General features: G+C 34.6%; 1 protein-coding gene across 1 annotated transcript in view; it reads left to right on the forward strand.

The window, feature by feature from the left end:
- Positions 1-17043, forward strand: part of LOC105234121 (acetylcholine receptor subunit alpha-like 1) — a 240840-nt gene that overhangs the window by 167899 nt on the left and 55898 nt on the right. Inside the window, exons 3-4 of the mRNA XM_049450344.1 lie at positions 248-292; positions 11937-12046. Of these exons, the coding sequence (XP_049306301.1) occupies positions 248-292; positions 11937-12046 (155 nt within the window). The remainder of the gene's footprint in view (positions 1-247; positions 293-11936; positions 12047-17043) is intronic.

Below are 17043 nucleotides of genomic sequence, written 5' to 3' on the forward strand. Positions count from 1 at the left end.
TTAAATAATCCTTCTAAAATATCTCTTGAAACTACATACACTGATAAAGTGACAAATCAAGGTATAACTGTAAGGTCACTACTTTTCTGGAAGTGTTGACAGAACTTTTAATATAAGTTTACTATCACATGAAAGTAATTTGCTTCTATTAAAGTTATGTATGTACATGCCATATTCTAAGTAATCTTTATTTCACCACAATATCTCAGTAACTAACGAATTGTTTATTTTGCTTTTCTACTTGCAGAATTTGAAAAATCAAATCATGACGACGAACGTGTGGGTGGAGCAGGTAACTAACCACGCTTAAGTGTTAGTTTAAGTATTTAAGTATTTATGTTCAAAGATTTAATATCACAACAGAAGAAGTTATATTTTCCGAAAATTGAGTCTAACAGTTTTTAAATGGTTTTTGAAATGAAATATGTTTATAACGAGTTTTTCAGCAAAACCACTACAAAAGTTATTCCTGTGAAAGTAATTTCGATGACATTATGTATGGAAAACAATTTATTTGGCATGGCCATCACGGGCATGCTTGCAGAACTCCAGACGCTGAACCCAATTTTCGATGGTTTTCAAGCATAAATCGGTCAATGCTGCTGCAACTTCACCTCTAGATCTTCACGGAAGAAGTACGCCCCAATGACGCCGCCAACCCAATGACGCCGCCGGCCCATAAATCGCACCAAACCGTAATTTTTTTGGGATGCAATGGAGACTAATGGAGTACGTGTACGTTGTTACCTGACTAATAACGCATATTTTGCTTATTGGCGAAACAATTCAGTTATTGCTCAGCCCAATTCACGAACATAGGACGATTCTGGTGGTCAAACAGCGTCAATTTTTGCGTCAATTTGATCTCTTAAGAATGTAGGCCAAGATTTTTTTGCAAAATTCGCCACAACAAAGTCACAAAGATGTCCAACACTTGGAAACGACGAGTGAGAGACTGATTTGGGTCTTCCTCAATTGATGTTCTAGCGGCAGCAATATTCTCGACACTACGAGCACTTCTTTGTTTCACTGGTACGGGAACATTTTGTACGTATATATTTCTATGATGAAATGTCAAACCTTACTGAAGAGAAATGTAAAAAGAGCGGGGAAAAATATGGCATCGTTTGCCGTCCGTAATGGTCTATTTTAATAGCGTCGTTTTGAAAAAGCACTTTATAATGCCTGGTTGTGAAAAAATATGATTCGAAATCAGTTTTTTAGATTGCCCATTTAAGGGCATTACTAACAAAAAACTTTCTATTTGATGATTTCGCTTAAAATTTTCATCGAGTCAAAAGTACTAATGATGTTCAAAAAATCCTTCCCTATATTATATCATGGTTGGTAATCTCATTAGACCAAGTTCTAAACAAAGTTCACAATTATATCGAGTACTGTCCTTTATTTTATAAGAACTAGAGCAGAAAAACAAATATTAATAATCAAGAAATGGCTTAACTGTTTTCCAAAATATAATCCATTAAGATCTATATACTTGATCATACGTTTGAACCAATTGTCGAAGCACTTATGTCTCTCTTATTGAGGTATCTCCAAAACATGACATCTGAATGCATAAACCGCTTCTTCAGGTATCGAAAAACTAAGATATCAGTATATTTTTTTAAGTACGGGAACAAATAGTAGTCATTTGATGCGTAGTAGTGAGAGAGAATGATATACCGAGAATGACTCTTTAAATCGATGTTTTGCCAACCTTCACAAAATTCGTCTTGAAGTGATCCACGACCTCGATTGAATTCACCACACCATCGATAAACACTTGATAGAGCTGCATTACCAAAAATTTAATTAATCTCATCTATGCTCTGTTGCTGTGAAAATTCGTGCGAAAATGTTTGAGATTTAATTTAAAGTTTTGGCCGAGATAAATATTTTAATTTACTATACTTCTGAGTATGTATGACATCAGAAATGAATCAATGAAGTTGTGAGAAGCAATAATGGGTTGCTAAATCCCGAAAAAGTAGTCGTTAGCACTCCCACAATTATGATAGAGTTGAACTGGAATTAAGATGAAACAATATTCTTACACATATAGTTGACGGAAGCGGTATTATAAGAGTTTTGATGCAATTCTAGGTCATAGCGTATGGTGGGAACAACAATTCCCTACAAAGTTTCGTTGAGCTCTACCCTAAGCACTAAAAAAAATTTTTATTCCATATATTATTTAATGAACGTGACTGAGCGCAATTTTCAAAACCTTTAAACCATATGTATGAATTTTTTTTTAATTATTTAAAATATTTTTATTTAATTCAATATATACTACCATATGTAAACTAAGTATAAAAACTTTTTAAAAAACATTCTCGTATCCATTGCAAAAACTAATATCATCGTTCTAGTATACATACATTTTGCATATAAATACCATCTACATGTGTAGAGTACTTGTAACACCCCCACACATACCAAACATTATTGATTTTTGACCACAAAGTGTTGGCAATTCGAAGCATTTTACCTCAATAGTTTCCCACAACTATCCGGCTACCCACTCACTTTAACATATTAACCTGGCTCGTAGCTGGTAATCGTTGCTAAAGCACAACATTCGCTTGCAGTGCACGTACTTTTGGCAACGTCTGTGGCCATTAAATGCATTCCACGGAAGCAGCGTTGCAGCAATAAGGCTTGATTTGGCGAAATCGGCGGGCACCGCATGTTACGATTCTGCTTACTCTTGTTTTGGCAATTGAAATTTATGTTGCAACGCTGGCCAAACTGCGCTCAGTCCAAAATTTATTGACGACACGCTCTCTATATACATATGTAGCTACTGTATTCGGGAATTTATTGTTTCAAATATCTTGATCACAATTGCGATATTGGTTTGGATATTCTGATTTAAGGTAGGTTTGATTAAATTAATATGAATAATTTTTGCACTGCGGTTACAAATGCCTCCGCTGAAATATTTTTTAAGCAAAATTTCAAACTAGCTCTTGCAGTCTTTCTATTTGCTTAAGATCAAGTCTACACCATCTAATCCACTATGAAAGTCTGGTGGGTTATACATATACGCACTCAACTTCTAATAACGATAAGGTTGTAGATATCGATATCACTGCTCTTTTCCAGCGAAAAGATCAACAATATTACTGTGCGGTCTTCGCTAAAAATGCTTAAGTTCTCATTAGATTCTCCAAGTTCATAAAATCGACTACCACGTGACCTGTTAATGAAGATTAATGGAGATTAATGGAATGGTGGCACAGTTTTTATATCCAGACACGAAAAAAAAAAAAAAACATTCTACCACGAAATTTTATAGTCGGTTATTGAACATATGTATGTAAAATATTTCTTAGAGGTAAATTCATTTATTATTCATTTTACTGTCAACAACTGACGAGATTGAAGCAAGCTATCGAAGAAAAACGGTCAGAACTGATCAACAGAAAGGGCTACGTCTTTCATCAGGACAACGCTAGACCATACACATCTTTGATTACTTGACAAAAACTTGGAGAGCTTGGCTGGAAAGCCTTGATGAATCCACCATTTAGCCCGGATCTTGCATCATCGGACTACCATTTGTTTCGGTCAATACAGAACTCCCTTAATGAAGTAAAGTTGGCTTCAAGAGAAGGGTGTGAAAATTGCTTGTCGCAGTTTTTCGCCGAGAAACTAGAAAAGTTTTACACTGATGCAATAATGTTCTAGCGGAAAAATGGCAAAACGTGTTCGACAAAATGGTGCATATTTGGTTAATTAAAGCTCATTATAAATATAAAAAGAAAATAAATTGAAGTTTAATTAGAAATACGAAAAGACTTTTTCGACTACCAAATATTTTCGTAATAAAATAGGTAATATCTTTGAACTGTATATTCTGGCCCTGAGTTTCTCAATATTTGTAAGCTTTGTTCTTCCAACTCTTGAAGAAGAGCCCGTGAAGAAGTTTCGGGCGGTAACTATAATAAGTTAGTTTTTCAAATGCTGTATACTCATTATTTGTTTTTTGAACTTGTGTTAGGAGTATCTGGACTTAGGTAGTCCTGATCTCAGCATTGTATGCCGTGCATAACATATCTCGAGCTTCAAAATAAGTTCCAAGCATATACATTCACAATACCTTTGAAAAAATTCAACAGGTTAGAGTGGCGGATCCAGCGGGGGCTTGAGCTCAAACACAGAAAAATTTATGAAATAACGTCAATATTAAAAATTGGATAGAAAAGCACAACCCCCAGAGTGTATCTGCCACTAAAATATACCAATGAGACTCTTAACATTCGAAAAAGCCATAAATAAAAGGTATTTCTCTTTACAGCATTAGATTTTCAAATGGAAAATATATTAATCTAAAATCATGTAGTATATGAAGAATATCCGTCAGTAATACAATAGAAATCCAAATATCAATATTTAAAAGATTTCTAAATAAGATATCACTTGTCTAGAGCAAGGTATTTCATTCAAAACCATTACTAAAAGTTATGCATTTTTCAAACCTCAAAACACTTTTTGAAGCTGGCAGTGCTTCAATATTAAATAACGAACGAATGTATCCTTCACCGCACACCGCAATCATTGTTATTTCCTACAAATTTGTCATGCACATTTTTCTATAGCTCCTGTCATTTACTAGAAATATACAAAAAAATTAGAAAATCGTAGAAAAATCGGGTTTAGAGCCCCGAACTACCTCGCCGGTGTGAGTTTCGACTTTGTTACACTGGGCACTTTTGTAGCGTGAACGATTCTGAAAAATATGCGTCTAAAGTAAAAGCGATGACATAAAATACCTCTGATCTGTAGGAGTTTAAAGATAAAAAACCGCGATTGTAGTGTATTTTCAATGGAAAATTTTTAAATGCCTTGGTCCAGTTCTTAATGTTAATATAAAGGGCTAAAATTTCCAGGGATTTTTTTTTGGTATTTCCAAGGAAACTTCGTGACGGGATTGAAAAAAATTAATAGTTCAAAAAAATAAAAACACCCTAATGTACATATATCAATGTACCCAAATGTCTTTTCTGATATTAAAACTATCGAAATTACCATACCTCGGCATTAATCGGAGATTTAATGTATAAAATTGCAAAATATAGGTAATCAAATCAAAGTTTTTAAACTTTCACAATGTAAAGAGAACTTTGCAAAATCCTGAACCAGTTACCAAGTGGAAATTTAAACAACCTTTCAGCATGAATTCGACGAGTTGCTAAGTGGTAAATAGAAGCATAAACGCGCTCATAAATATGCAAAGCTATCAAAATGGGCTCAATTGATATTGCCAGGCTATCTGGTGTTGAATTAAGCGCCAAATGCAACAAAAATCATTGAATGCCTGTTTTATAGAGCAGCCGCGACTACGTTGAGCCTAAAAGTTTAATGCTTAGCGGTTGCTAACCGAACAAATACAAATATTTCAGCCACTAGCTATATGAAAAATGTGGCATACTTTTAAGCGAAATAGCATAATTTATGCAGCTTCCCCAGAACAGGGCTACTATTTTCCAATACAAAATAGCCAAACGGCAAACTCGACAAAATGTGCCGCACAAAAGAGCGAGATTGTGGCGAGTGGGCGGTAAACCCCGCATTTCAGGGTATAAATGTCAGTAGAGAGGAAACGTGGAAATGCGAATTTCGCTAAAGGGTAATACAGTTTGAAAGTCAATGAATTTGTGGGCAACTCAACTATGCGCAGCCAACATCACCAACAGCTGCCGCAAGTTGTCAGTGCCACAGGCGTTAGACGTCACTTATACGTAACGGAAATGGGCATCTGCACTATGCAGCATCGGCATACATAGGTATTGGCTGCATTTGAGCGCTGAAGCTGCAACAGCCATTTGTGTTTGTTGTGTGTCTGTGGGCGTTGTCGGGAGTGTTCCTGCGCAGACAAGCGGTGATTCAAATAGTTTGCTTTGGCATGCAAATATTTTTTTTTTACAGTTAGAATAGTGTACAGCAGTGATTTAATATTTTTTGGTAAAAAAGTATTATTTAATTATCGTAGAAGAAAATAATCTGTTTTTTTACATTGACACTGAAGCCAAGTTACCAAACGCATATTTTTTAATAATGAATCATTTCTTTCGCGCTGTTGGGAGTGCAATTTTAGTTCGGACCTCAAAACTTATTTACGAAGCTACAAAGAAGGCAAAAATGACAACTTAAATAATAGGAAACTTGGTAAGGGACTGATTGATTAAAAACGGAGGCGCATTAGCACCAAGGCGAAGGTGGTGGAAGGTGGTGGAAGACTGAGGCCATTATTAGAGTCATTGTCCTTCCTTATCCAGCCACTCAGTGGATTAAAAAAAACAAAAAGACTCATCCTCTTTCACCCCTGCTACTTAATTTCTCTTAAGTTGGAGGATTGGTACCCGTAAAATATATCTCGTCTTATCTAGCTGAAGGCTGGGTATTTACATAGATAATGTTCCAGCATCTCATCATCTTCCATGCATTCTCTGCATTCCACCGAATCCACATTTCCCATTTTCGGAAGTTGGGATCTTATGGATAGGTCCCTTGTGATGACCCCTCTAATGTTTGGGATAGCTTGGGGGAACTGTGTCTCCAGCTGCCGCCGAGCTGGCTAGTTCGCCTGCATTTCCATTTCCTTCTATTCCTTTATGACTAGGACCTCAGATATTATTAATCGATTTACCTAATAAAAGTGTACTTAAAAAAGCCTGCTTGCACTACGGATAACCTTAATAACCGCCTGGCTATTCGTTAGAATATTTATTGCCTTGCTGAGTTTGACTCCAATTGCATAAAATTGTGAACCGACTGGTCGAAAGCATTACCTCACAACTCGTTTGTATATACATATAGATGTATGTTGGCCGGTTGTCGAGGATAACCCCATACGCTTTGTTTCGGTGGACTTATCTAGCAAACAGATCCTTTGCATCTGTTCCAGGACTTTTTGCAGCACGTTTTCGACAATGCCATCTACCATACCACCGCACCATTAGTTGTTATGGGGCGGATGACATTTCTGTAGACCCAATGGAACATATGGGGTCGTAAGCCCGACATGGGCCAATGGTTCGAAGGGCCTTGAAAGTCCTACAAGCAATGTGTTCTCTCGAGCTTTTTTTTATCTAAAATAGCTCCGAGATATTTGAGAGAGTTCGAGAGTACAAAAGTTCTGACCCTTAAGGAAGTAAGATTTCATTTCGGGGATCTCAAGGGATTTTTCTATAAAACGGATAAGTGATTAAGATTTATTTCTAAGCAAAAGTTGTCCGCTTAGCGGTCGGTCTTTATATTTTCGCCGATAAACACATTATTATCCAAAAATTAACACTGAAAACGAAATTTTTAGAAGGAAAATTTAGCTTTAAAATGCGCACGCCTCATTCGTTAACTTACAAATTAAAATAGTGCTCGTCTTTTATCAATGAATGCGAAGCTTCTGATGCTTTTTTGAGATATATGTATGTATAAGTACTATCGAACGTTTTTAGCACTATAACCTAGGCTGAACATCTAGCGGTATGTCTCAAGTGGCTAACTGATCAAATTAAAGCACGAATGCATTTCCACAGCACGTCAATACTAAGCGATCAACCTCCCCTCCTCACAATGAAACTGAAATAAGTAAAGAGACAGATTAGATTACAAATGCAAAACTACTTGTTTATTACTTTCAATGAATATATACATATGTATATATATATGTACAAACAAAAGGTTGACAAATAGACATTGTCAACTAAATTCAATTTCACCGACAGAAAAACGAACGAAACGAAACACTAAAGGTATGTACATACATACATACCAACACTTCAAATTCATATAAATTGAAGTAGATGAAATTGAAGTGAAAGAGAATCAAGTTAAATAAAATTAAGTGAATTTAAATGTGATGCAATCAGCTTAGTGCAAATTGACGTGGAGTGCAATGGCAATGAAGTGTGCTGCAAGTGCGGCCAAATGACAGCGTGCAACAATTATTGCAACAAACTGTAAATTGTCTTTCAATTATTCCACTATTTGCGCAAATTAAGAGCAGAGGTAGTGGCAGTGAAGGCGCGAGAGGGTGAACGAAGGCAAAAAGGCAAAAATAAAAACGTCGAAATTATAAAATAAAGGGTGCGTTGTTGCAAATTACTGCAATGTACTGAGTTGTTGTAAGCCTAATTAAGCGGAAAATATTTAAATTGAGTAAATGTATACTTCCGGGTTCATTGTTTTATTAACTGATTGGAAATTGTATACAAAGTGTTGGTTTTAATATATTTTCGCTGGCTGAGCGCTTTTTTGAATACATGAGCTTTGGAAAAAGAATTACATAGTATACTCGTTTGTATATAAGCGTTCACTAAGGCATTTTATTCTCAATAATCTCAAATTGCTTAAATTTATATTTTAATTTAGTTTAAAGCAGTTAAATTGTTGTTATGGAGTGTTGCCATATGTTACAAATTACAATTTAAAAAATATGAAAATTAATGAGAACCCGATAAGAAGTTTTTGAGAACAAAGGCGCCTTACAATGAAAAGGACATTTTTAAGAAAGGTTGCCACCTGTAAATATGCAATAAAATTTATTATATCTTTTAAATAAAACTTACAAAACTGCAATTAAAATTAGAAAGGTTTTACAAATATTTATAAACGGGTATTTTTGCAAAGGCTGCCACCTTTTTAAGTAATTTTTTTGTGAAAATTTAAAAATTAAGAAAAAAACTATAATTTGTGAATCAAAATAACAAGTTTCAAGAAAGTATTAAATTCTAAATATTTCTTAGGGTTGCCCCCTGTTTGGAAATTTTAAGTCAGTAATCATAAAAATCATAAAATAAAAAGACTATAATTTGTGTATCAAAATAACGAGTTTCAAAAAAATTTGCGGTTGACAATATTTTATAGGGTTGCCACCTGTGAAAAATTGTTAAGTCAGTAAATAACAAAATAAATACACCTCAGTCCAGGCCTTTTTATAAAGATATATTCAATAATTCAATGAAATGAATTTTTTAAGGCTGCCACCTTTTTAAAAACTTTTTGTTCCGAAAATTCAATACTAGAACAGTTTGGCTATAATCGCGTAAGCGGTGTCTATGCCAATAAAGAAGATGATTAGAATACTTCTATAGTTATGATGTGGAACGTACAAGGTCTATCGCAAAACAACAAAAAATTAATATTTTTCAAAAGCTATATTTTTTATTCAAAGCAGTTTCCTTGTGCTTCGATACAGCGTTCAGCCCGGTCAATTAGCATTTCAAATGAGTGCTTATCGTCATTTTTCGGAATGCTCTTGAGAATATCGGTCGTCGCCTTTTGGATAGCTTGGATAGTGTCCTCTCATGGCCAAATGAAGTTTTTCAAATAGGTAAAAATCACAGGGTGCAAAATCAGGTGAGTAGGGTGAGTGACTAATGGTTAGTATGAAGTTTTTTGTCAAAATATCAGTGACAAGCGTCGACCGATGACACGGCGCATTATGGTGCAACAGGCGCCAGGACCCTGCCTCACGGTATTGTGGTCGAGCACGACGAATGCGTGACAAAAAACGCTTCATAACACCAAGGTAAAACACAGCATTAATCGTTAGGCCAGGTGGGACGAACTCTCGTTGTACAAACCCTCGGAATCGTAAAAACAAATCAGCATTGTCTTTATTTTTGACTTCTGAAGACGACTTTTTTTCGGTGACTTCTGATCGTCACAGAGGTCCTCACGACCTTCTTGGAATGAAGCTGCTGTCACTTTTTGATCGATAACATCGATTGCAGTTATCCAATTGTCTTAAAATTTTTACGAAATGCCAACAAGAGATCAAACGTTTTATTTCATATACCAACCAATAGGTGGCGCCACTAGAAACAGTTATATTTAAAAAGTTCTGTTTCTTTTGCGACAGACCTTGTATTTTAGTGAAATCCACTGTTTCGATGTGGTCGGCAGTTTCTAAAACACACTTAACATATTTGCAATATAAAAAGAGTTTAATTGTGAAATATTTTTAGTACTAAGGACAAATACAAAATTTTAACTGAACTACATATTTTAATATTATATTAAATCTCCTTTTTTAGGTAACTCAAAAATAATTTCGTAGGCTAAAAACCGTTTAAAAGAAATGTCAAACCAATGTTGATTGATATTCCATTCATACCCACATATTTACATACACTTTAGGCCAAAAATTCAGTCAATTCGAATGCTTTCGCTTAGTTGACGACTAGAAGATCAAATAGAAAAATAAATATATATGAGAGGCGACATTAAAGTTCGGAATCTTTAAAAGGCAGGATCACTTCTTTTTCACTATTTCTTAATACTACTAAAGTTTAAAAGCGCCTTCATATATAGAGCATACTTCCAGGTAATCCAATAAAAAGTTCTTATACTTTGAACAGGAGACCCTATAAAAAGTTTAAAGATCCTCGTGTCGAGCTGAGCTTAGCTGAGTATTTCAGTTCTTTGAGATATCGCTCTGAAAATTTCCACAAGTCCTGTTTCAAAGAGATTTTTTATACAAATGATAATACTCCACAGCCTGAATTGAATTGAATAGACATAAAATCACACCATTAAATATAAAAAGCGCAACAGTCTAAAACATTATAATCACAAAAATTCTAAATTATTTTTTGATAATTGGTTTGCATACGTGTGATGTCTGTGTAAAGCAAAACGGCATTTTAGCGGCAGCAACAATTCGATACAATAGAATAAAACTTTTTTGTCTTACTGGTGCCTCAACATAGCAGTAATGAATAGTTGGTTACTGTATAGAGGGCACCTCAGTTGCCAAAACGGAAATACGAAGCATATATGTATCATTGTTTTATTTACGATTAAGCAGCATCAGCGTCTCCAGCATTATTTTCAGTGACAGACGTTTCCATCATCAAAGCGATCGTACATTTCAGGACCGCCAAAATCCATGCTTCTGGATCGAAACGATTATAGAGTAGAATGTGGAGAAAAAGGAAGGCGCACACTTTGCCAAACCGGCATTTTGAAATTCAAATGCTCACAATGTAAAGTTGTTATTATGTTGCAACCCCCAACAAACCTGTATTTGTTTCAGGCTCGACTAATAACCTTGTGCTCTCAAAATATGTTTAACCAGCTTAAAACTTATGTTTGTTTAAAACTTTTTTATCTCTGAAAATATTTTTACACAATTTAGCTAGGATATTTTTTTAAGTTAAGGCTACAATATTCGAATCAATTTTTTGGATCGGTTGACTATAACATATGGCTGTCATACAAACCGACCGCTCAAAATAAAGTTTTTCTGCGATTTTTTTTTTTTTTTGTAAAGGGTATTTATTATAACTTCGTGCAACTGAAACTAGCGTTTTTTCTTCTTTTAATATATTTTTAATTTTTCAATAATATTCACTTAATTAGCTCCAACTAAATATTCATAATACTTCAAAACAATAATGCATAGTTAATTAAACAATAAGTTGCGCCAAATATCCACTTGTTATGAAATTATAAAATGAATCCGCAACAAATAAAAAATCAGCAAATTTTAAGCGTATTATCTATGTACACATGTTGCAGGCGTGGAATATTAATGTATGCAGCCGAATAACTGTCATTTGTGCATATTAAAAGGCGAATTTTTTGCGAAAGCATTTTTTCGCATTCCACCTTTTCGAGAGCAATTTGGGTTGTCAACGTTTACATGTGTACACGTTGAAATATACATGAAATTATAAATGCTTTTACATTTACATATGTATGTACGTGTATATAAATTTGTTGTGTATTTATATATATTCATGTGCGAAGCAACCGCGCGTGTTGTCTGGCAAATTTCCTCATTAAGTATCTGTCATCGATAATCATATTTGCGGTTTGACTGTATTGTGTGCTGTTGTTATTGTTTTTGTTCTACTGCTTGCCTAATATTGCTTATGTATTGTTCTCATTTTCTCTATGCTTTTATTTTCGTTACGTAGGAATGGAATGACTACAAATTAAAATGGAATCCTGACGATTACGGCGGTGTGGATACGTTGCACGTGCCATCCGAACACATTTGGCTGCCGGATATTGTGCTATATAATAAGTGAGTATATTGATATCTTTATATATTTATCGATAGAAAAATATCTTGTTATAATATTATATTCGGAATGTGTATGTTTTTATTTGGTCTTATAATTTTGGTATTTTATATAGAAATACTAAATATATATTTTTAAATAAAAAGTTTAACCATAAGTCACGCTTGGTATGTAAATACTACTCTAATTATTTTATGAAACCAATTAGATGTTTGATCGATATGATGTAGTTTTTTGATATGATAGAAATGTTTAAAAACTGCATAACTTCACATCTTATAACATTATAACGCAGCACAGCACAATATCGTGCATGGCAATATCTGATATACGATCAAATGATATCACAGCACAAGGTAGTATATAAGTAGCTTTTACATACTACTATGACCAAAAAATAGTAAAACTTTGCTCACAATTTTATAATTCTTAATTTATTCTTCTAAATCTAAGTCGAACACTTCAAAACGGTTACCCCAGAGCGGTCATGGAGTCTGCTGACTTGCCAAAAGTCACACAGACCTAAATTAGGACAGAATACGGTGATTTCGGTACGATATGGAATGCAAATTTGTTTCGACGAAATGTGTTTAACCCAGAAATTTAAATTAAAAAATCTTACTATTTTTCGCCCACAGTAGTATATCATATACAATTACTACGGGATCCGGCCACGCGCTGCTGTGGTATACATTTTATACTATTATTCATATAATAAATTATACAATGCAGATAATATTCTAGTTACTACTAAAGGTGAAAACGTTTTTGTCGGTATAAGAATCCAAGAAATGGAAATAATTTATCGCTGCTTTCTCAATGTCTCGTTATCAGCATTTCTGTCCAGTTAATAAAGTTGCCCGCTTAATAGATTGTACTTAATAAACATCAACAATGTCCATGGTTAATGGAGATGTCCGATTAATAGAGTGTCCATTTAATAAAGCTTTCAATGTATTTTTTATTTATGAATTGATTTTACTATTTACTCGTTTCCTCTTGTATTGAAGACATTTTACCAAGCATCATGTGATATTCCAAACACATCACATCATGCTTCATCATATCAAATGCTACTAAATCAAACCATATCACTTGATACCAAATTAAATCAAATCAAAGCGAATCATAATAACATTTTAAATCACTTAGCATTTTATCACACTACGATACTTGCATTATGTCGCGTCATATACATATCAGACGCCTTCGATTCGCCACTTCTCTGATCGCTATTTTTAACATCTGCACTTTTCTTCAAAAGTTTCCTCTGAAAGCGACGAGTAAGTTAATTGCACTTGATGTTGATACCAAGCGACATTAAAATCATTAAAATTTTTGTTTTATATTGGGTTGTCAAAATAGACCTGCGGTATTTTTATTGAATTTTATTTATTTTTATTTTATTTTTTTATTTTTTATTTTATTTTCTTTTTTTCTACTATGCCGGTCTCTTTCGACCAATTCAGCGATTTTATCGCAATTTTCGACGACAGGCCTTCCGGAGCGTGGCGCATCTTCGACCACCTCTATACCAGAACGAAAACGTTGAAACCATCGTTGTGCGGTGGAAATGGAAACTGTATCGGGTCCATAAACTACACAAATTTTATTGGCGGCTTGAGATGCATTTTTGCCTTTATCGTAGTAGTACTGTCAAATATGCCGTATTTTCTCTTTATTTTGCTCCATGTTTGCGACGCTATAACTCACGAACGACTTAAAAGAAATGACAATGAATCAAACACGTGTTAGCGCGTGAAATGAGCTTTACAAAAAGGTATAGCATGACCCGATGCGACGAATAAAACTAGAACTACGCGCTTTCAGCGCCAACTAGCGAAAATACCGCAAGACTTTTGACAACCCAATATATTTAACCACTCTCCAAATTCTAGTAAATGAAAGACAGTTACATTAAATTAAGCTTTCAAGGACCTCACCTAAAATATTTGTAACTTTAAAAAAGTAAATAAAAATGTGTGACAATATGAACATTCCTCATTAAAAAATTATTTTTTTTTGCAATATTTTCTCCTGCTATTTCGAATACAGTTTTGATGTAACCACGGAACATTGGTAAAGCATCCGTGAACAGAATATGAAAGCAGCTTTAAATTGATCCACTTAAATTAAACAAAGTGAGGAAGAAACTACTTGAACAACTTGAACAGTTCTGCTACTTACAAGTACAACGACTGGTGTATTCAAGATGGACCTCGAACCCTACCACGCTGGTTAGTATGTCCATTCTACACTGCCAATTCTCACAAGAACCTAACTCTAAATATCAGTTAAACGTCTCCGTCGCCTAAAGAAATCACACGCCAGCGATTCTTACTGTTCGGCATTCTGACTAGTGGAAATCACACTGCTAACATCTAAATGTTCATCAGTCTAGCTAATACCCATACCACCCAGATCCCTAATGTCCGAGTACATCGGGAATTCTGCAAATACATGCATCCAGCCCTCTACCACCGCCCCACAAAAACATCCCGATCTATCAAATAGGTGCCTCTGATGTAAAATAGCCTTCAGAGGTCCATGCCCGTATGCATAAACTCAGACTTAGATAGAATCTGAAGTCTAGGCTGTCCTCAACAAACTCAACGTCCCGAATGTACTCATACGTCACTCGACACTAAAACATACCCTGCCTGTGCATTCTATAAAGATGCAGTGTTATCTTTATTTTTCTACCGTTTCTATATAGACGTCTTAAAAACGTCTTTCAGATGAAATAACAAATAACTTAACTTAAAATTGTTTTTTTTTTTCTTTCTAATAAAATCATTTAGGATTTATTTTATATGCCACATTTAACATAAGAATACCAATTCATGCCCATTAGTTACTTGAAAGACATGCTCACACTGCTCCACGGAATAAGAAAGTCGGTCGGTAATAAAAATTGTCTTAAATTTGCTTAACTCAAACACATTACTAGCGCAATATCATGGTAGTTGAATAAAAAATGTGGCATTGGAAAAATAAAGTACCTAAAGTAATTGAAGGGACATTTTATGCAATATTATCAAACGACCCTGCAAGAAAAAGTATTCAAGAGAAAAAAACGTTTCTTAGACAATTTATTTTCTTGCGCTAACTTTACACTTAATTGAGTTGCCAATATGCCATAGCTCCTTTTTATCACCAGACATTCTTTATGTTTACTAATTCTCACAAAAGAAAGTATCGAAGATCTTGATTATATTAAAAATAAATTAAAAATAAAATTTCTTTATAACGAAAAAATTCTCACAATTAAACGCATACATAAAAATATTTGCTATAATAGTTTTTGGCTCAAACTAGGTTACATCAATTTTCAGGGAGATAGAGAGAGAGAGAGTGAGATAATACCATATTAACATTTCTAAAGGGTACCTACAAATATTTACCCTCCTCCACAGTCAATTTCGCGCAATAATAAACAAAGTTAGAGTAAGCAGAAATTGCAGTATACTTAGCTGAGTATTTATTTGGAGCACACATCCCGTTGAGCGCATAATCACAGGCGACAGCAACATAATCATTAATGTATGTAATACGCCTGATGGCGACCACCACAAGCCCATTGGTGGCCACTAGTTGGTGTTATGCCATTGTTGGCCGGCCATTCTAAATGCTGATGAGCAAAATATTGGGCAAATAAAAGAGAACAAATCCGAGGCGTAAAATAAGAATTAAACGCAAAACGCAAATTATTTCGACACGAAGCTAATGCAAATTGGATTTGCCGGAATTTCGTACATAAATGCTATATATATGTGTGTATACTCGAATTACAATTAAATCTGTGATTTATATGTTTGGGCGATGACACTTCACTTAACACAAATAGACTAAATTGTTAGGTATAGAAACTAATTTCCGCTTTCAATATCGGTTCGTGGAAGAAAATTGCCTGTAAAGATTTCATCTTATGAATATTGCTTCCATTTTCTGAAGTACAACATAATTTGTAAGCTTGCACTTCCAAATAAATTAATTAAGTAATTTGATGTGATTGGACAAACAAATGTTATTTCTTTAAGCTGAGTTTCCAAAGGCGAGTTTCTTCCACGAAGAAAGGAGTAAATGCATGCAATTCAGTTCTTCCTTCAGGCATCCAAGATAGATGAATTTCAAATTCCAATTTATTAGATTTATTATGTAATTGTTCAAATATTGATAAAGTAATGCATATGCATCCGACAAAATAAATTTGTGACGGGTAATCGTTCAATTGGTTTTTTTTCTTTCTAATTTTCTTTAATCAATTTTATTTTTTAATGAAAAACTGCACATTAATAGAATTTATTATACTTCTACTTTAATAATCATTGCTACATCCAGAAGAAAAATGGATTCTCGTGCTCCTTTAGCCGATATCCATGAGGTTCTCCAAGAAACATAATGCACTCCTTTCCAAGCACGATCTGAGGAGAGGTTTTTTTAGCAAACATTTTTTCTGAGATTGACTGCTTCAAGCGTAATCGCCTGATAGGAACAAGTGGTCTTTCTTTGATTATATCGGCGACATCAAACAGTACGCCAACCAGACTACGGACGCAACCAACTACCGACACATACTGACGGTCATTCACAGCAAAGATATGAAAAACTTCACTGATTCTGTCCCAGCAAATGCCGTACTTGGCGTCAAACCAGCATCCATTGGAGACGGAGAGCTCAAGTTGATACGATAATCTATAGTAACCCTTCAGATGTTTCGTTCTGGATAATGTAGGAGGGGAAACTCGCACTTATCCAGAATTCAAATATTTATTCTGCATGCAATAAGTCCCCGAATGACTCTAACTACTTCTTTGCATGCCCAGTGAACCTCACTCATCTAACACAGCTTTCACTGTATCACCAATCTTGAACCCTAGCAAATATTAAATAACCGCTGCAACAACATCAGCAGCAGGACCTCTGAAAAAATATTTCTGACGGTGAAGAATACTTTTTTGCTTAAAATTATCTTAAGTCCAAAATTTATTAATCAAAA

This window comes from Bactrocera dorsalis, chromosome 2 (assembly GCF_023373825.1).
Source record: "Bactrocera dorsalis isolate Fly_Bdor chromosome 2, ASM2337382v1, whole genome shotgun sequence".
Taxonomy (NCBI): domain Eukaryota; kingdom Metazoa; phylum Arthropoda; class Insecta; order Diptera; family Tephritidae; genus Bactrocera; species Bactrocera dorsalis.